We start from the raw sequence: 19,334 nt of genomic DNA on the forward strand, positions 1-19,334 counted from the left end.
TGGTGACGCAGGAGCGATGAAACGTTTACGTCATGAGATTCACGGCGAGCGCCTCGAGGCCGGACCACAGGGGGCGCTCCAGGTAACAGAGGTCTGACAGCTGGAGAAGAGACGCCGGATGAGCACAGGAAGTGACCTGTGGTACACCTCGACCTCCCGACTTGATTCAGCTCATTAGCGTTTGACTCGCCGACATCAGCAATGGCGAAAACAGGAAACTGAAGACACGAGGAAGACCGCAGCAAATCTAGGATCACCATGGAAACGGACCTCTGATGTTTGAACCTGAAACCGTTCTGAACGACTGAGACTGATGGAGGTTTTCATCTTATCACAAGTGTTCAAGGTAAATCCCTGAAAAACCACCTGAGACATCAAGTCGTCTCCTCACATCAACCACCCCCACATCCCTGAGCACCACCGAGACCAAAGGTCATCCGGAGCACTTTGGTCCCGAGGTCGTGGACCAGCCGCCAACAGGAAGTCGTCCAGACTTTTGTCTGCTCTCGTTTGTTTTGTCGAGCAGAACGATTTCTGATGAGCCGCTGGTTTTAAATCTGGTCTGACTTTCTGTTCCTACCTTTCGCTCTAATTTCACTCAGAGCAAACACCCTGTACCACTGATGATGTCATTGTGATGTCATTGTGATGTCACCTGTTACTCAGTGGAGGGAAGAGACGCTAATGGGTCTCACTGTGGGACATGTAGTGTCTTCAGGGGTGGACCAGAGCCTGAGGAGACCAGGACGTGTTGGGTTCAGTCCCTTCAACTCAAACATTAATGGTGGTGACCTTTGACCTTTGAGCTGCGACTCCATCGATTGACTTTTAGACCAATGAAACGCTGCTGGTTACCATGACGACCTACAGCCTGAAAAAACAGTCAGTTGTTTGTTTTCAGCTTTGTGTGTGTGTGTGTGTGTGTGTGTGTGTGTGTGTGTCTTTGTGTGTGTGTGTGTGTGTGTGTGTGTGTGTGTGTCTTTGTGTGTGTGTGTGTCTTTGTGTGTGTGTGTGTGTCTCTGTGTGTGTGTGTGTGTGTGTGTGTCTGTGTGTGTGTGTGTATGTGTGTGTGTCTTTGTGTGTGTGTGTGTCTGTGTGTGTGTGTGTGTGTCTTTCTGTGTGTGTGTGTCTTTGTGTGTGTGTGTGTGTGTGTGTGTGTCTTTGTGTGTGTGTGTGTGTGTGTGTGTGTGTGTCTTTGTGTGTGTGTGTGTGTGTGTGTGTCTTTGTGTGTGTGTGTGTGTGTGTGTGTGTGTGTGTCTTTTTGTGTGTGTGTGTGTGTGTGTGTCTTTGTGTGTGTGTGTCTTTGTGTGTGTGTGTGTGTGTGTGTGTGTGTGTGTGTGTGTGTGTGTGTGTGTGTGTGTGTCTTTGTGTGTGTGTGTGTGTGTGTGTGTGTGTGTGTGTGTGTGTGTGTCTTTGTGTGTGTGTGTGTGTGTGTGTGTGTGTGTGTGTGTGTGTGAGACGGACAGATGAATGGACAGAGGTGTAATTAAATCCTCGTCCTTCAGCTCCGGCTGAAAGTCCCTCTCCTCCTCCGTCTCTCTGCTTCTCTCTCAGGGCGACACATCGCCGCTGCCAGGAGGCCCCCGGAGGCCCTGGCTGGGAGCACAGAGGCATGATGGGATACTCCTGCAAAGTCACTGAACGGCTTCCACCTGAGGGACGACGGATTGTCGCTTCCTGAGGGGGAAGATCTGCGGAGAGATCACGAGTCATCGAGTGGTCGCTCAGGATGTTGGATTGATGATAAAAAGCGATCAGTCACAGATTGTTGTGGTGGAATTAAGTTATCATCAGCTGACCACAGCGCGTTCTTCTAGGTGATTGACAGCTGCTGGACTTTATCCCCTTTGCTCACATTCAGGCTCACTGTTTCTGGTCTTTATGCTAAGCTAAGCTAACAGACGTGAGAGTGGAATCAGGACTGCGTCAGCATTGCTGCAGTGCATGATGGGAGTCTGCCAGGCGGCTCAGCTGCCGACATTCAAACCTCGAGCGCTCGGAGCGCCGGCTGCTTAACGTGCTCACATGACGACTTCCTGCCAGAGACACGTCTGCAGGCGGTCTGCCAGAGCGACGGCGAGCGCTGTGGGCCGACTGATAAACAGACGACTGAGCGGACAATAAGAAATCTGCTGTCCTGATGAGGCTGCGAATAATGACTCATTTCTGTTTGAATGATCTGCTCTTCTTCAGATTAGTTTAGTCTTTAAAGCTCCAGAATAAATCTTCATCAGCAGCTGCTGTTTTACTGGAGACATTACGTAACGCTGCATCAGCAGTCCGTGAAGTGAACAGGCTCGCTGCTTCGGACGAAGTTTCCATCCAAACGTAGATCAAGTTATGACGAATCCAGAGAAAATGTGAACGAATGTTTGGTTCTGCTGCTGTGATGTGAACATGAACACATGAACACATGAACACACGAACACACAAACACACGAACAAGTGTTCACCAGTCAAACACTCAAACACTGACGAACCAACGGCCTGCTGGTCCAAGACCTTCAGAACCCTGAATGATGACTGCTGACTGTGTGACTGTGCTAATATGTCAGCATCATCGGGATGGACAGAGGATCCACCAGGCTGGAGACAGAGGCCTTTCAGAGGGACTGCTGGTTGGACCCACAGTGGGCTCTTACCAAACTCAGTCTGATCAGGTCCAGCAGGGGCTGTTGTAGTGCTTCAGGTCTCAGGTCTGAGTGCCACTCTTTGTGGACTCTATCAGCTCTGATCACGTGGTGCGTTGGCTGTTTTCAGTCAGTCAGTCTTGACTGAGGACACTGTTGGATCCCCTCTGAGGAACTCCTGAACCTGGCGGACATACCCTTCACTTAGATGGCAGAGTGAGAAGAAGAAATAGAACCAATCTGAGGACGGTCGGACTTGGTCCAAATAGACTGAAGGATATTCAGGATCATATCTGGCTGAGAGCTGCTTGAAAAGTAGAATCTGGCCAACTGTTGGACCTCAGATTCATTCAGAGTGATATGGCCTCTGTCCTGGTCTCAGACTCGTTGCCCAGTCAGGCTTCATGTGCATCATGTGGACCTGAAGAAGGGTAATGACCACACTCCTCTGGGCTTCCTTGTGGTTGTTGCAGGTATTTAAGGTGTAGGCACCTCATACCACGGGTCATCTGGTCCAGTGTGGTCCAGTGTGGGTCCAGTGTGGTCCAGTGTGGTCCAGCGTGGGTCCAGTGTGGGTCCAGTGTGGTCCAGTGTGGTCCAGTGTTGTCCAGTGTGGGTCCAGTGTTGTCCAGTGTGGTCCAGTGTGGGTCCAGTGTGGGTCCAGTGTGGGTCCAGTGTGGGTCCAGTGTGGTCCAGTGTTGTCCAGTGTTGTCCAGTGTGGTCCAGCGTGGTCCAGCGTGGGTCCAGCGTGGGTCCAGTGTGGGTCCAGTGTGGGTCCAGTGTGGTCCAGTGTGGGTCCAGTGTTGTCCAGTGTGGTCCAGTGTGGTCCAGCGTGGGTCCAGTGTGGTCCAGCGTGGGTCCAGTGTGGGTCCAGTGTGGGTCCAGTGTGGGTCCAGTGTGGTCCAGCGTGGGTCCAGTGTGGTCCAGTGTGGGTCCAGTGTGGTCCAGTGTTGTCCAGTGTGGTCCAGTGTGGGTCCAGTGTGGTCCAGTGTGGGTCCAGTGTTGTCCAGTGTGGTCCAGCGTGGGTCCAGTGTGGTCCAGCGTGGGTCCAGTGTGGTCCAGCGTGGGTCCAGCGTGGGTCCAGTGTGGGTCCAGTGTGGGTCCAGTGTGGTCCAGTGTGGGTCCAGTGTTGTCCAGTGTGGTCCAGTGTGGTCCAGCGTGGGTCCAGTGTGGTCCAGCGTGGGTCCAGTGTGGGTCCAGTGTGGGTCCAGTGTGGTCCAGCGTGGGTCCAGCGTGGGTCCAGTGTGGGTCCAGTGTGGTCCAGTGTGGGTCCAGTGTTGTCCAGTGTGGTCCAGTGTGGTCCAGTGTGGGTCCAGTGTGGTCCAGCGTGGGTCCAGCGTGGGTCCAGTGTGGTCCAGCGTGGGTCCAGCGTGGGTCCAGTGTGGTCCAGTGTGGTCTGAGTTTGTATTCTCAGCAGGAAGTCAGACGGTTTAATCCCATCTGATATAAATTTTATACAAACAAACTGACTGAACAGATAAAAATACTCAAAGTGGACTTGGACTGCAGTTGGTGGACCAGCAGATGGTTTTCTTCATCCAACCTTTAGTTTCGTACATCGGGGTGTTCGATCCATGCTGTGCTGATCTCTGATCAGTGGCGTCCCCTGCTGTCAAGTCTAAAAACCAGGATGAGCTGTATGTGTGTCCACAGTGTTTCATTCATTCATTCAGTCATTCTCACGTCTCTCTCTGAGTTTTGAGGACACAGACAATGACTGTAGGGAGAAATTTGTGTTGAATTAACGACAGCCTCCCCGCCGAGAGCTTTAAGCTCCGACATTCAGCTTCAGCAGCGACGCCGGGGGTTTTAGTTTGGTTCCAGCTGTTCCTGGAGTCTCAATGTAGGAACGCTCCAGTGAAAACAGTCCAGCTCAGACTCCATCGGACTCCAGAGTCTCGCACAGGCTTCGATGGTTTGGAGGTGGCAGCGTCTCTGCGGGCTGTTTGCACAGATGTTCGAAGACAAACTCGGCACATCTGGACTGCTGTTGGTGGGAAAACACCTCTGGGTGGCCCTACCTGTGGCCCCGAACCCCGAGGGCCCCCAAAGGCAACAACAAGACCCAGGTCTGGGTTTGTTTATCTGCTGCTCAGATCCAGAAAAAACTGCTGCAGAAAATCAGAATTCCATGAAATAAGTCAATAAAAGCGTTTTACTTTTGACTTTTTACTTTGTTTTAAGATTTAATTTAATGACTGAAAATGATTCGAGTTCAACTCATTTTCAGACTGAATCTGAAGCAAAAGGGTTAAACTGCACATTCATGGTCTCAGTGTAAATGGACACCACACACACACACACACACACACACACACACACACACACGCACCTGACCCCGCCCCTCTGGACCAGCCCCACTGCAGCAGCGAGCGCACTGTCTGGGAAGTTCCCCTCAGTTTGTTCCAGAGCCGAGCAGGACGGACCGGGTCCAGAACCGGCTGTGCCAGACTCTCTCGTCCCGGACTGGAGGAACTCCTCGAGTCTTTTTCTCTTCTCGGCAGCGCGTCCGGATCCGGATCCGAGCCGCGCTGTCGGTCTCTGGGTCGGTTCTTCTGGACCAACGAGGATTTGAGGAATCCTGGAATCACTGCGTAAACCTTTGCGCGTGGAGACCTTTTGTTTGGACACGCGGTTGTTCTAATGACACGCGCAGATTGATTGATTGATTGATTGACTGACGGGCGGATCATGTGTCGGACTGTGTAGAGACTTTCTGTCATCATGGACCTTCCTCTGCTGCTGCTGCTGCTGATGATGATGATGGTGGTGATGAAGGTGAGCGGAGCCGCTCTGAGGCCGCAGGTCAGTAAACTGAGTTCATCAATGAAGATCTGCAGAGACCAGATTGTAAAAAACTGACCTCAGGACAGTTTGACTTGATTCAACTCTGTAATTCTACTGAAGTCCAGTTAATCGATCAGTTACTTAACAGATCAATAATCACTGAAGTGCAAACATAGATCAATAAATAAAGATAATCCATGAATAATTAAAGTCAAACACGTGACGCCAACAACAACAACAACAAACCAGTTTACGTCTGTATCGTTCTGTAACTTTACTGATAATTCGTCCTGATTTTCCTGCTGTTTTTACTTATTTACTCTGTGGCCCCTCGGCTCTGTGGCCCCTCAGCTCTGTGGCCCCTCAGCTCTGTGGCCCCTCGGCTCTGTGGCCCCTCGGCTTGGTGGCCTCTCGGCTCTGTGGCCTCTCGGCTCTGTGGCCCCTCGGCTTGGTGGCCCCTCGGCTCGGTGGCCCCTCAGCTCTGAGGCCCCTCGGCTCTGAGGCCCTTAATGATAATAATAATGATAATGATCTTGATTGACGACACTTTTCTTATCAATACAAAGCGCTTCAGAAATAAAAAAACTTTTCATTTATTTTATAAAACTGTTGAAGTGATGAAGAGGAGTCCAGGGGAAGTGAAGACCATAAAATGAAGTGAAAATAAATCTGAATGAAAACAATCTGAGTAAAACATCAGATGAGGCAAAGAGACTCGACGACCCTGAAGACAGCCAGACCCCCTCCTCATCCAGGGGGTCTGGCCCCCATCACAAATGATCCCAAAACAGATTGAAACTGTAAATCAAACCTGAAATTTGACCTCAGCAGGCAGACTGGAGCCTCGGGACACTGCTGAGAAACGTCCAGCTCCAGGGGCCACGAATGACAACACAAACAAACAACAAACAAACAAACAAACAAAGTCCTTTTTAGTCAGTTCAGACCGCTGACGAGCTGCATCAGCCTCAGCAGTGTGGCCCTTCAGCAGTGTGGCCCCTCAGCAGTGTGACCCCTCAGCAGTGTGGCCCCTCAGCAGTGTGGCCCCTCAGCAGTGTGGCCCCTTCAGCAGTGTGACCCCTCAGCAGTGTGACCCCTCAGCAGTGTGGCCCCTCAGCAGTGTGGCCCCTCAGCAGTGTGACCCCTCAGCAGGTTGTGCAGGTTTTGGTCTGACAGCCTCAGCTGATCTGGAGTCAGCTGATATTGTTATCTGTTATACGTGTTCAGTTGTAGGTGGTCTGAGATCAGTTTCAGCGCAGTTTGTCGTCTCTGGAAATGTCGTTTCTTAATGTTTGTCCGCGTAAAAAGAGTTCGAGTTGAAGGAAGGAAGCCGAAAACATCCACAGCTGTGAGCTCGTTGCTCGCTCTTCCTCTAATGAGGTTTAATTACTCGACTGTTCTGAAGTCAGTCTCTGATGTTTAGACACAGAACAGGAAGTCCTCGAGTCGTTACCGAGAGACGCAGCAAACAGCAAAGTGAGTCCAGCTGAGGTCCAGGTTCTGTTAGAGGACGGACGTGGATGAACAGAGGAGGTTCACATGTAGGTGACAGGAGGAGGAGGAAGAGGAGGAGGAGGGATCAAAGGAGGAACACATGGAGGGATGAAAGAAAGAAAGAAAGAAAGAAAGAAAGAAAGAAAGAAAGAAAGAAAGAAAGAAAGAAAGAAAGAAAGAAAAAACAGTGACAGGAAGACAGACAGACAGGCAGAGAGCCAGATGTGTTTCACATCTGTCCTGAATCAGTCAGCTGCCACGTCTCAAACTGGGCTCCTCAGTTCTCTGCTGACTTAGAATCAGCTCTTCTTCTTCTTCTTCTTCTTCTTCTTCTTCTTCTTCTTCTTCTTCTGTCATCAAACCAAAGCTCAGATCCACCAATCAGATGAAGGTCCTCGTCCTGAGAGACAAACGGAATTCGATTTATGCTGCAGATTGTTTTCAGTTTTCATCTTCAGATGTAAACATGTGACACGGTGTGAAGCTCTGATTGGATGTTTGTTGGTGAAATGCACCCTGGGAATCATTTTTGTAGTTTTTATGTCAGCAGCTTCTTGTAGTTTTGACTCTTTGGTTGAACTGTGAGCGTCAGAGAGCAGCAGCCTCTAGTGGGCGTCAGAGGAAGTGACCTCTCCCTCAGTTTGAAGGCTGCTGATTGGTTAAAGATTTTGGTGTTTTTCAGACTGCTGGCAGCAGCAGAGCGGCGGCGGTGGCGGCGTTTGGAGGAACGAGAAGCAAACGCTACGCCATCAACCCCGTGGGACACAAGTGGACTCACCACAACCTCACCTACAGGTGATCACACACGACACAGCCAGCAAACACCAATCAGAAGCTCCGAAGCTTTGCAGTGAAACACAAACACATATAGAAGTTTCACGTATGTACTTCAAATCTCGAAAGTACTGCGCTGAGTGGAACGCTTCAGGCATCGTTACTGAGTCCTGAACATGTGACGTCTACTTTGATGCGGAACGATGGCAAACTGATCGAAGTGATCGGTAACTGTCGGATCAATGCAGTATAAAGTATTACACAGTAAACACAGTACTTGAATACATGTACTTAGTTACCTTCCAGCACTGACAGCAGTGGTCTGTGGGGGTTCAGTAAAGGCTGAACACAGAAATATGAAAGGACACCTGGCTCCTCCCTCACCTGTGGAACATAAAGGTAATCTGATTACCTGCTTCAACCGCAGCTTTCCTGGAAGCTCACAGATCAGCTGATCAGCAGCTGCTCGTGCTCATTTCAGTGTTTTTATATTTCATTCAGCAGCAGGCGAGCAGGTGAGGTGAGCAGGTGAGGTGAGCAGGTGAAGCCACAGGTGTTCTCTTTGCTTTTGTTGTTGAGCAGCTTCAACCTGATTGGCTGCTGTTCAATTGAACTGACTGAGCTGAATCGTTCCACTCACTGCTCTCTGATTGGCCGGCACTTTTCCTTCCAGGAAGTGAACCGCTGAGCTCTGCCAATCAAACGCTTCACATCACAGCTGTCAATCAGCCTGAGAGCCTGAACTCAGGGTGACAAAACCCACGATCAGAGCCTCACTTACCAACAACCTGTCTCTCTCTCTGTCTCTCTGTGTCTTTCTCTGTCTCTCTTTGTCTGTCTATCTCTGTCTCTCTCTCTGTCTCCCTCTCTGTCTCTCTCTCTGTCTCTCTGTGTCTTTCTCTGTCCCTCTCTGTCTCTCTCTGTCTCTCTGTGTCTGTCTCTGTCTCTGTCTCCCTCTCTGTCTCCCTCTCTGTCTCTCTCTCTGTCTCCCTCTCTGTCTCTGTCTCCCTCTCTGTCTCTGTCTCTGTCTCTGTCTCTGTCTCTGTCTCTGTCCGTCTCTCTGCCTGTCTGTCTGTGTCCAGGATCACAGTGTTTCCTAACACTCTGAACATCGAGGACACGAGGAAGGCCATCAGCATCGCTTTCACAAAGTGGAGCGACGTGTCTCCGCTGACCTTCACTGAGGTTACCGACGGCAACGCCACTGCTGACATCACCATTGGTAGGCGTGCTCTAAATGAACAGAGAAGCAGTTGAAGACATGTTGAGACTAACCTGAGTGTGTGTTTCTGTGTGTGTGTGTGTGGTGTGTGTGTTTCTGTGTGTGTGTGGTTTGTGTGTGTGTGTGTGTGTGTGTGTGGTGTGTGTGTGGTTTGTGTGTGTGTGTGTGTGTGTGTGTGTTTCTGTGTGTGTGTGTTTGTGTGTTTCTGTGTGTGTGTGTGTGTGTGTGTGTGTGTTTCTGTGTGTGTGTGTGTGTGTGTGTGTGTGTGTGTGTGTGTGTGTGTGTGTGTGTGGTTTGTGTGTGTGTTTCTGTGTGTGTGTGGTTTGTGTGGTGTGTGTGTTTCTGTGTGTGTGTGTGGTGTGTGTGTGTGTGTGTGTGTGTGTGGTGTGTGTGTGTTTCTGTGTGTGTGTGGTTTGTGTGTGTGTGTGTGGTGTGTGTGTGTGTGTGTGTGTGTGTGGTTTGTGTGTGTGTGTGTGTGTGTGTGTGTGTGTGTGTGTGTGTGTGGTGTGTGTGTGTGTGTGTGTGTGTGTGTGTGTGTGTGTGTGTGTGTGGTGTGTGTGTTTCTGTGTGTGTGTGGTTTGTGTGTGTGTGTGTGTGTGGTTTGTGTGGTGTGTGTGTTTCTGTGTGTGTGTGTGTGTGGTTTGTGTGTGTGTGTGTGGTGTGTGTGTTTCTGTGTGTGTGTGTGTGTGTGTGTGTGGTGTGTGTGTGTGTGGTTTGTGTGTGTGTGTGGTGTGTGTTTCTGTGTGTGTGTGGTTTGTGTGTGTGTGTGTGGTGTGTGTGTTTCTGTGTGTGTGTGTGTGTGTGTGGTGTGTGTGTGTGTTTCTGTGTGTGTGTGTGTGTGTGTGTGTGGTGTGTGTGTGGTTTGTGTGTGTGTGTTTCTGTGTGTGTGTGTGTGTGGTGTGTGTGTGTTTCTGTGTGTGTGGTTTGTGTGTGTGTGTGTGTGTGTGTGTGTGTGTGTGTGTGTGTGTGTGTGTGTGTTTCTGTGTGTGTGTGTGTGTGTGTGTGTGTGTGTGTGTGTGTGTGTTAGGCTTCTACACCTTTAACCACACGGACTGCTGGTGGTCTCCTCTCCACCCGTGTTTCGACGGGCTGAACGGTGAGCTGGCTCACGCCTTCCTGCCGCCACGAGGAGAAATCCACTTTGACAATCACGAGTTCTGGATCCTCGGCAAGTCCAGATTCAGCTGGAAACAGGGTAAGTGTACTGCAGGAGAAGTAGTGGGAGTACTACACAGCGAGTAGCGGCAGTAGCCAGACTGAAGGCTTCATACTGCTTCTAACTGCGAGTGAAGACTCGGCCATGTGATGTGTAGCTGTCAGAGATGCAGGTGTTGGCAGGTGTTGTCATGTGACTGCAGGAGTGTGGCTGAACGACCTGGTCCAGGTGGCGGCTCATGAGATCGGTCACGCGCTCGGCCTGTGGCACTCCAGAGACCCTCAGGCTCTGATGCATCCCAACGCCACCTACACCGGCCAGAGGAACATCGCCCAGGACGACGTGTGGGGCATCCAGAGACTCTACGGTAAAGTTCAGCCGCCGCTGCAGCTCACGTAGGTCAGCACACACCTCATCTGATCTTATCTTACCACATCAAACAAGCCGAAGGTGTGAGTGTGCAGCTCAGGGGACCTTTTATTCAACTCTCACATGTCTGTTAACTGGATTCTGGCAGACAGACGATGATTTTAAAAGCTGGAAAACAATTCAGGACAAAAATGATTCGACTAATACGACTGCTTACTGCACCTCTGTGGCTCAAGCTGGACCTGATGAACCTGCAGCCTGCAGGTCCTTTCAAAATCACCGTGGGGTCATCTGCAATCGACTGCTTCGTTCTGTCAGATGAGGGTTGGGAAAAGGGCTGCGGGCAGATGCACACCTGCCGTCCAGTTCTGAGCTCCCTGCTGGCCCCGGTGGTGGTGGTGGAGGGGGGAGAGGAGGCGGTGGGACAGATGGCATGGTGCAGGCTTGGTGGTACCATCAATGCTAGTTCCTGTTTCGTTGTGGTAGTAGAGTGTTGTCGAGCAGCTGCACCTGCTGACCGTCCTGATTAGGGCCCGCCCATGACGCCGGGTTTGTGAGCTATGGTTCATGGTCGACGTCTTAACCCCTAAACTGGTTGGACAATTCACAGTCAAGTGTTCTTTGGCTAGCGTCGTCGACACTTCCTGTAGCTGTCAAGCAGTAAAGGTGTGGAGTGGTTTACTCTGTCTGATCACTGACGTGCAGTCAGACAAAGGTCAGCTCAAGACGGCGTGCTGGCAGTCCTCCGTCAGCTGCCACCGGTTAGGATGGTCCAACAGAAAAAAATGCTCAGCGCTCACATCGTTTTCAGTCAGGACGCAGTGTGAGCACATGTACTCAGGTACTGTATTGTTAAATACAATCTGAAGTACTTGTACATCACAGGGATATTTCTATGTTCTGCACCTCTGTTCTTCTACTTCATGTACTTGACAGCTACAGCTCCTGGTTGTCAGATTAAAATCTCACACATTTAATGATAAATAGTTCTGCTCATAAATGCAGGACTTTTACTTGTATCAGTGTATTTCTACATTGTAGTACTATGATCAACCTGGGCACGTGTCCATGGTCCCCAGAGGGGTCTCATCCAGCCTTGTCTTAACGGAAGTCCCACAGTTGTTCCTGTTTGTTTGCAGGTTGTCTGGATAAGAAGCGAGTCTGCGAACCGTGGGCTCGACTCGGCTTCTGCGAGCGGAGGAAGACCTTCATGAAGAAGAATTGTCCTCAGCGCTGTGATCTGTGCTACGGTGAGAGCACATTCTCATGAACTGAACTGAAAGGGTTGATGCTGGACAGTCGAGTCAGTTCACTGATATTTTATTCTGCCGAAGTCTCGACGTTCAGACAGAAACCTGATTCTCTCTCTGAGGTTTGTTTCTTTGTCTAACTGCCGTTGGTATGACATCATTTCCTGTCCTCCAGAGCCGCTGGAAGCAGTTACCACACCAACGCCACCTCCAGCCAATGTCAAGATCAAGATGGTTCCCCGGGGGAAGGTGGTGGGTTTCCGCTGTGGAACCAAAAACCCCCGCTCACCGCCCAAAGTCAGGTCAGCTGATCCAGACTTAACACTGAGGTCTTGATGAAACACGATCAATTAATCAATTAGGAGTCAAGAATCTGAAACTGCAGCTAACGATTATTTTCAGTATTGCTTCAAACTTCACTGAAAGCAGCATAACAGTGCAAAAAAGAAAGAATTTCAGGAATTAACAAATGAAATCTATTATTGTACTTTTACTGTGTTTTTCACAGAGCGGTGGTCACGAGATGACTGGTGTACTGATGAAATCGTGTACGTTACACAGAGGAAGTGTTGAGTTCAAAGAAACCAGAGAACTGAGGAGATTAGGAATAAAAGCTGGGTTTTCTCTGGGTTAGGGTTAGGGGATAGGGTCAGGGTTAGGGTTAGGGTTAGGGTCAGGGTTAGGGTTAGGGTTACAGCGAGACACTTCATAGATTTATGTTTGAGCTTTGTTGATGTTCGATAGGTTCACGCCAGTGACGGTCAGATGTCTGTGCAGAGTCCTGATCGCTTCCTTGTAAGGGACGAAACATAAAAATGAGGGGGCTGCTAGCGCCCCCTGGACTGTGTAGAGTTCATTACAGCCTCAACATGAAAGTGTGTGACAGAACAAAAACATCCTGGTGGTATTTTCACAGCCTTCTGGTGGCAGAGCAGATGTCTATGGGAAAATCCCGGAATGCAGAGACCAATCGACCGATATCGTCAAAACAAAATGACCTCATTTCACCTCTTTTCTTTCTGATGCTGCTCCTCCAGCTGGTATAAAGATGGCGAGCAGATCCTGACCTCCGTCCCCGGCTACATCATCATGAAGGACAGAGACCTCCGCATCGTTGCAAATGAGTTCAATGAGGGCGTTTACACCTGCCGCGTCCATCGACGGGGAGACATCGTGTCCGCCAACTCGTGGGCCATCCGCCTGAAACCAGAAGAGCCGTCCAACAGCTGAGGACATCGATGATGATGGAGTGATGGAGGACAGGACGGTAAATATGCCGATGAAGGGACGTGATGGTTTTGACATCTGTAGAGCGACAGAAGTTCAGATGTTTGATCTGGAGGCACTTTTGAACACGTTTGGACCTTTTTACAGGTATTTCCGATGGTTTGTTCTCATGGTTCTTGAGTTGTTCTGTGACTCCAAACTGGACACGATTCAGCTCTTGCGATAACAAATCATGGTGAAAAAGGCTTTGAACGGGTTCAAAAGCTCTGGGACCAGATGGCAAACTTGTGGCAGCTCTGTGGTAAAAACTTGACCTCTTCTCCTCGTAATCCTCCAGGCATGATGTCATGTACCCATAATCCTGCAGGACTTTATTTACCCGGAAAATTCTTGGCATGATGTCACGTCCTTGTAATCCTCCTGGTGGGACGTCATGCGCCCATAAACGCTGTGTACTGGTAGTGTCTTGGTAGGATGTCATATCTCCATAATCCTGCAAACGTCTTAACAGGAATCTGGATGATGGAGTGTCATGTACCCATAATCCTCTCTGATGTCATGTACAATCATGTACCTTAATCCTGCAGGATGCCGTCTTCCTGTAATCATATTGGCAGGATGTCATGACCTCGTAATGTTCACGCTGGATGCCATGTACCCCAAATTCTGTTGAACGTCTTGTGCCCATAATGCTCTTGGCATGATGTCAAGTCCCCATAATCATCACTGTCCTCATAATGATGCAGGATGTCAAGCACCTGAAGGGCTTGATGTCACGTCCTCGTCACCTTCCTGTAGGATGAACCCATAACCATGTAGCATGTCATGTAGCTGTTAGCCTGGAGGACACCATGTCCCTTCTGTCCTCACAGCATGATGTCATGTACCAGTAATGTCCAGCTTGAATATTATGTCAGTGATGTGACGTCCCTGTAATCATCTCGTTGGGACATCATGTCCTCGTAAGACTCCTGATGGGATGTCATGTATGTATGTCTGTTCACTCCACCAAAATGATTCAGAAGAGTGATAAACCAACAAGAGTCAGTCATCATGCTGCTTCCTGCGAAGGTGATGTGTAGACCAGACCGTCGTTAACTTTAATTACTGTCGACTGACGAGGCAAATGCTTAGCAAAGACAATGACGTAACCCCTCCTGTGACCTTTGACTCTCGTCCTCTGAGTAGTCTGTAAGTTGACTGGACTGAATCTGTGACTTCCAGTTTCACAGTTTGTGTGGTTTTCACTGTGTTTTTCTTTGTATTTGTACTTCATCCCTCACTGTGACTCAGTACCTCCTCTGTAACCTGATAGCAGGTGATGTTTTGGATGAGGTTCCAGGTGGATTAAATACCTGGTTTCACTAAACTGGAAGGCTAACTAATCTTAGCTTAGCGCCTCTTTGTTTCTCTTGTTTTATCGCAGTAGAAAACGCTGACGTGTTTCGGCTGAACTGAGCGCAGCTTTCACTGGAACCCAGTAAACAGCTGAATAGTTTACTGCTGTTTCCAGTCCAGCTGGAGGCTTCTGGGACGTTCAGAGAGTCCTTCAGGTCTAGAGCTGGACAGTCAGTGGACGTCCCACCACAGACCATAACTATGGTTCCCAGTTAACCCAGTGCAAAGAAGAGCTGAACATAATGCGCCGTTCTTGCAAACTCTTCCTGTATATTAGTTGTTTTACCCAGAATGCATAGCTGTTATCTTTAACTTGCAACTAAACGCTTTGAGTTTTCATCCGAATAAAAAGTGTCTTTTCTGTCTGTCTGTCTTGCCTCATAAAAACGTTTGTGCTCGTCTGTCTGTCTGTCTGTCTGTCTGTTAACACCAAAAACAACCACATTAAGAGCACGAAGTCTGATTTCAGCTGGCTGAGCTTCACTTCCTGTTACTGTTGTCCAGCTTCACTTTATCTGAATTTGAATTCACTGATTGATCACAGATTTCCACTTCTCCTACATCAACAAGAACATTTATTTTGCATCTTTAATTCTTAAATCTGATCACAAATCAGCCGCCACACGTTAATCTGACGGTGTTTGGCGCGGAAACATTTTAAAGGTTTATTTCAACGCACTTTGACTCAAACGTGTTACTGATGTGTTTTTCCACAAAAACTTATATTACCCTGTCAAAATCCCTAAAAGTACTTCTTCTCTTTCGGCCTCGTCATTTCAGAGGTAAAAAACCGTCACAGCACATTTCTCCTCCGTCCTCACTGTTTGTCCACTGGACGCTTCGGGTTTGACACCTGAAGCTCAATACTGGACCGTGATTGGCTTCCAGACTGTCTGTGATGTCACACATGGTGCTCGGAGCCCCGCCTCTTCAAATCTGGATTTTCAGTGTCAGTAAATGATGAAAGTTCAGTTGATGTCAACTGCGTCTGATGTGGGTCAAACCGGCTGTGTCCACACAGGGACGACGCAACTGGCTCATCAAGTCCACAAGGCAGGAAACAGGTTAAAGAAGAAGAGGAAGAGGAAGAAGACGAGCAGGAAGACTTTGGATGAACATTCATTTTCAGAGGCAGAAAACATTTTGATATACGAAAAAAAATGTCTGCAGATCTTCAGTCTTCATGCACCAAACTCTTCTTAGCTTTTTAATCTAATCTGACTTCTAACATGAGATGGAAAACTGGACAACAGCCATCAGTCAGACACGTCCTCGTCTTTTTTAAGAATAAATCATGTAATGAAGACTTCATTATTAAGTCTTAGAAAGTCACTTTCTGATGACATAGCAGTTATGGATGGCATTGCGCTGGCCTCCAGCACCACTGTAAAGAATCTGGGAGTTATCTTTGACCAAGACATGTCCTTTCACTCCCATGTAAAACAAATTTCAAGGACTGCCTTTTTTCACCTACGTAATATCACAAAAATCAGGCATATTTTGTCTCAAAATGATGCAGAAAAACTAGTCCATGCATTCGTAACTTCCACGCTGGATTATTGCAATTCTTTACTATCAGGCTGCCCAAATTTGCTGCTGAATATTCTCCAGTTGCTCCAGAACGCTGCAGCACGTGTTCTGACAAAAACCAGGAAGCGAGATCATATTTCTCCAATACTCGCCGCTCTGCACTGGCTCCCTGTAAAGTTTAGAATAGAGTTTAAAATTCTCCTCCTTACTTACAAAGCCATAAATGGCCAGGCACCTTCTTATCTTAAAGAGCTCATAGTACCTTATTGCCCTACTCCAACACTGCGTTCCCAGAATGCATTTCTACTTATGGTTCCTAAAGTCTCAAAAAGCAGAACAGGAGTCAGAGCATTTAGCTATCAAGCTCCTCTCCTGTGGAACCATCTTCAGTCTTTGTCCGGGAGGCAGACACTGTCTCTACATTTAAGAGTCGTCTTAAAACTTTCCTTTTTGATAAAGCTTATAGTTAGGGCTGGCTCAGGCTGGTCCTGGACCAGCCCCTAGTTATGCTGCTATAGGATTAGACTGTCGGGGGACATCCAAAGACACACCGAGCTCCTCTGTCCTTCTGTCCCTCTCCATCTGCACGCTCTCATGTCCTACCACGGCGTCTTACTAACTTAGCTCCTTCCCCGGAGTCTCTGTGCTTTGTCGTCTTGCAGGTTCCCATGGACAGTGGCTGAATCTGGATTGTGGATTTCAGCTGCGTCTCCTGCCTTGGCCCTGCCTGACATCCACTGCAACTGCTACTGCTGTTATTACATCCACTGTCACTGTTACTGTGACTGCATGTCTGTCTCTCTGTCTCTGTCTCTGTCTCTGTCTCTGTCTCTCTCTCTCTGACTGCATTTCTGTCTGTCTGTCTCTCTCTCCCTCTCTTGCTCTTCCTCTCTCACCCAGCCAGTGGAGGCAGATGGCCGCCCACCCAGAGTCTGGTTCAGTCTGAGGTTTCTGCCTGTTAAAGGAAGTTTTTCCTCGCCACTGTCGCCAAGTGCTGCTCATGAGGGAATTGTTGGTTCTCTGTAGATAAAGAGTTTGGTCTGTAGCAGCTCTATATGGAAAGTGTCCTGAGACAACTTCTGTTGAGATTTGGCGCTAATAAAAACAAATAACAAATAAAACTGAATTGAATTGAATTATATAATTATACTTCTCATTAAAAAACATAGAAAACTAAAAGGAAAGTGAAAGAACTCCTGAAGCTCGACTTTCAAAGAATGGAGTGATTTTTGAATGAACAGACCGGCTAACTCACCGCCAACACCTGGACCCAATGACCACAGTGATGCATTGTGGGACAGACTCACCTTCATCCACCCAGTTTCTACTCAGACAGCTCCACCTGGTGGAGGAACAGAGCTACTGCATCAGCAGTTAGTAAATCAGGTGGACAGCAGCAGTGGAGACAACATGTGCTTCTAGTTTTTGAATGTTTTTGAAAATGAGTCATTTTTCTTTTTTACATATTTTACTTTTCAAGTTTTGTCCTTTACAAGTTCTGATGTTCACTGGCTGGAGGTCAAAGGTGAACGTTCAGCAGCACACAGACGAAACGTCACGGCTTCACGTTAGCTTCACGTTCGCTGCACTGGAGCTTAGCATCGTTCACAACTGTCACACACTGAATCACACACGAGTCTGGCTAACATGCTAACAAGCTCATGGTGGATCCTCCTGAGAGGACTGGTTAAACTGGGACAGAGAGGTGGAGAGGACTGGTTAAACTGGGACAGAGAGGTGGAGAGGACTGGTTAAACTGGGACAGAGAGGTGGAGAGAACTGGTTAAACTGGGACAGAGAGGTGGAGAGGACTGGTTAAACTGGGACATGAATCTTCAGTCATGAAACAAACATCTTCATCATCTTCAAAATGAAACTTTATTACATGAGCATGATCGTTCAGGTGACGCTGCACACAGTGCAGACACACCTGTCAGCACCTCCAAACCTTCTGATTCAAAAGACCTTCATCTCATTTCCACTGAGGAGGAGGAGGAAAAGGAAGAGGAGGAAGATCAGCACATCTGGAATGTGACAGACTCCAGAAACAGACAGAATGAGGAGAAACTTTGGTGCAGGACAAGTTGGACTATGACCCCCCCACCTGTGCTGAACTGATAAGGTGTAATCAGTGGGGGGTGGGGTCAAAGCACAGGTAAACAGAGAAAGGCACATGTATGGCTTGTTCACAGGCTGTGAGAAGGTCAGCGGGCAGCGACGTGAAGTCAGCAGATAAAGTAAACAGGGGCGGGGCGGGGCGGGGCGGGGCTTAGTTTTCAGGGGCGGGGTTAACGTTTCGGGTCCGTTTGGTTGTTTCTGCAGACGTGAGTCAGAGTTCAGGAATGTTTTGGTCGGTTCAGTTCGGGGGTCGCGGCGTTCACAGCTCCACCGTCACTTTCAGCTGCTCGCTGTCGTAGCCCCGCCCCCTGCTGGTGACATCACTCTACATGCCCATCCTGATGCTCTGGATGATCTGGAAAATGGCTGCAGAGACACAAACCACAGATTTCCATTACTGATCAGTCGATTCCTCCTAGTGTGTGTTCACAGAACAGTTTTCTAACAGATCTATTGATCGCCGATAAATGATGACGTCAGGAACGATGATAAACGAGCAAACAGTTTGAGCTCTCGAACACAGAGTGAGACCTCCGTCCACCAACTGATCTTTGTCACACAAACACCTGAAATACACCAGGTGTGTTTACTGATCAATATTTCCGTCTGGAGTCAACGTGACACGCGGAGAGCAGAGTGACATTCGTGCTGCTCCAGAAGCCCCGCCCCTTCGTGTCTGACGTCGGGTGGGCGGGGCCACAGTCAGTAACTTTTTAAAGTTAATGAAAGCATTAAAATGGACCAGTGATCATTAAAACATCTATAAATCAATAAATCGATCAATTCAGAGAATAACGAAGGTGAACGAGTTTAATTTGGAGGAAAATTAAGAATTCTGCTTTAATTAAAAGACACAAAAATCTGAACAAATGAGTTCAGAGATGAGATGATGAGTTTTTCTGCTCAAAATCAGTGAAGAAGAGAGGAAACACAAGACGAGGAAGAAGAAGAATAAGAAGAGGAAGAAGAAGAGGAAGAAGAAGAATAAGAAGAGGAAAAAGAAGAAGAGGAAGAAGAAGAAGAAGAGGATGAAGAAAAAGAAGAGGAAGAAGAAGAAGAGGAAGAAGAAGAATAAGAAGAGGAAGAAGAAAAAGAAGAGGAAGAAGAAAAAGAAGAGGAAGAAGAAGAATAAGAAGAGGAAGAAGAAGAAGAGGATGAAGAAAAAGAAGAAGAAAAAGAAGAAGAGGAAAAAGAAGAATAAGAAGAAGAGGAGGAAGAAGAAGAAGAAGAAGAAGAGGAGAAAGAAGAAGAGGAAGAAGAAGAAGAGGAAGAGGAAGAAGAAGAAGAAGAAGAAGAAGAGGAAGAAGAGGAGAGAGACTCACCTGATCCACAGACGACGAAGACGAAGAGCGCGAGCAGCCAGGGACCCACACCTTTGT

The 19,334-nt window shown here is 48.4% G+C and overlaps 4 protein-coding genes across 4 annotated transcripts in view; 2 read left to right on the forward strand and 2 right to left on the reverse strand.

The window, feature by feature from the left end:
• abcc5 (ATP-binding cassette, sub-family C (CFTR/MRP), member 5) overlaps positions 1-11,994 on the forward strand; it is a 64,089-nt gene extending 52,095 nt beyond the window's left edge. Inside the window, exon 28 of the mRNA XM_070970479.1 lies at positions 11,985-11,994. The gene's annotated coding sequence lies outside the window, so the exon portion shown is untranslated. The remainder of the gene's footprint in view (positions 1-11,984) is intronic.
• The window catches only part of clrn1 (clarin 1), a 56,967-nt gene continuing 39,543 nt past the window's right edge, over positions 1,911-19,334 (reverse strand). Inside the window, exon 5 of the mRNA XM_070970502.1 lies at positions 1,911-1,921. The gene's annotated coding sequence lies outside the window, so the exon portion shown is untranslated. The remainder of the gene's footprint in view (positions 1,922-19,334) is intronic.
• Positions 5,028-14,708, forward strand: mmp23bb (matrix metallopeptidase 23bb). The gene is made up of 8 exons (XM_070970498.1): positions 5,028-5,435; positions 7,594-7,706; positions 8,768-8,907; positions 9,935-10,102; positions 10,266-10,430; positions 11,572-11,682; positions 11,858-11,984; positions 12,720-14,708. The coding sequence occupies exons 1-8, from the start codon at positions 5,355-5,357 to the stop codon at positions 12,910-12,912; spliced, it is 1,098 nt and encodes a 365-aa protein (XP_070826599.1). The 5' UTR covers positions 5,028-5,354; the 3' UTR covers positions 12,913-14,708.
• The window catches only part of LOC139336500 (stress-associated endoplasmic reticulum protein 1), a 2,340-nt gene continuing 702 nt past the window's right edge, over positions 17,697-19,334 (reverse strand). Inside the window, exons 2-3 of the mRNA XM_070970635.1 lie at positions 19,278-19,334; positions 17,697-18,321 (exon numbers count right to left, since the gene is read on the reverse strand). The exon at positions 19,278-19,334 is cut by the window's right edge and continues 16 nt beyond it. Of these exons, the coding sequence (XP_070826736.1) occupies positions 18,281-18,321; positions 19,278-19,334 (98 nt within the window). The 3' untranslated portion in view covers positions 17,697-18,280. The remainder of the gene's footprint in view (positions 18,322-19,277) is intronic.

The sequence above is a fragment of the Chaetodon trifascialis genome, chromosome 9 (genome assembly GCF_039877785.1).
Source record: "Chaetodon trifascialis isolate fChaTrf1 chromosome 9, fChaTrf1.hap1, whole genome shotgun sequence".
In the NCBI taxonomy this organism is placed as follows: Eukaryota; Metazoa; Chordata; class Actinopteri; order Chaetodontiformes; family Chaetodontidae; genus Chaetodon; species Chaetodon trifascialis.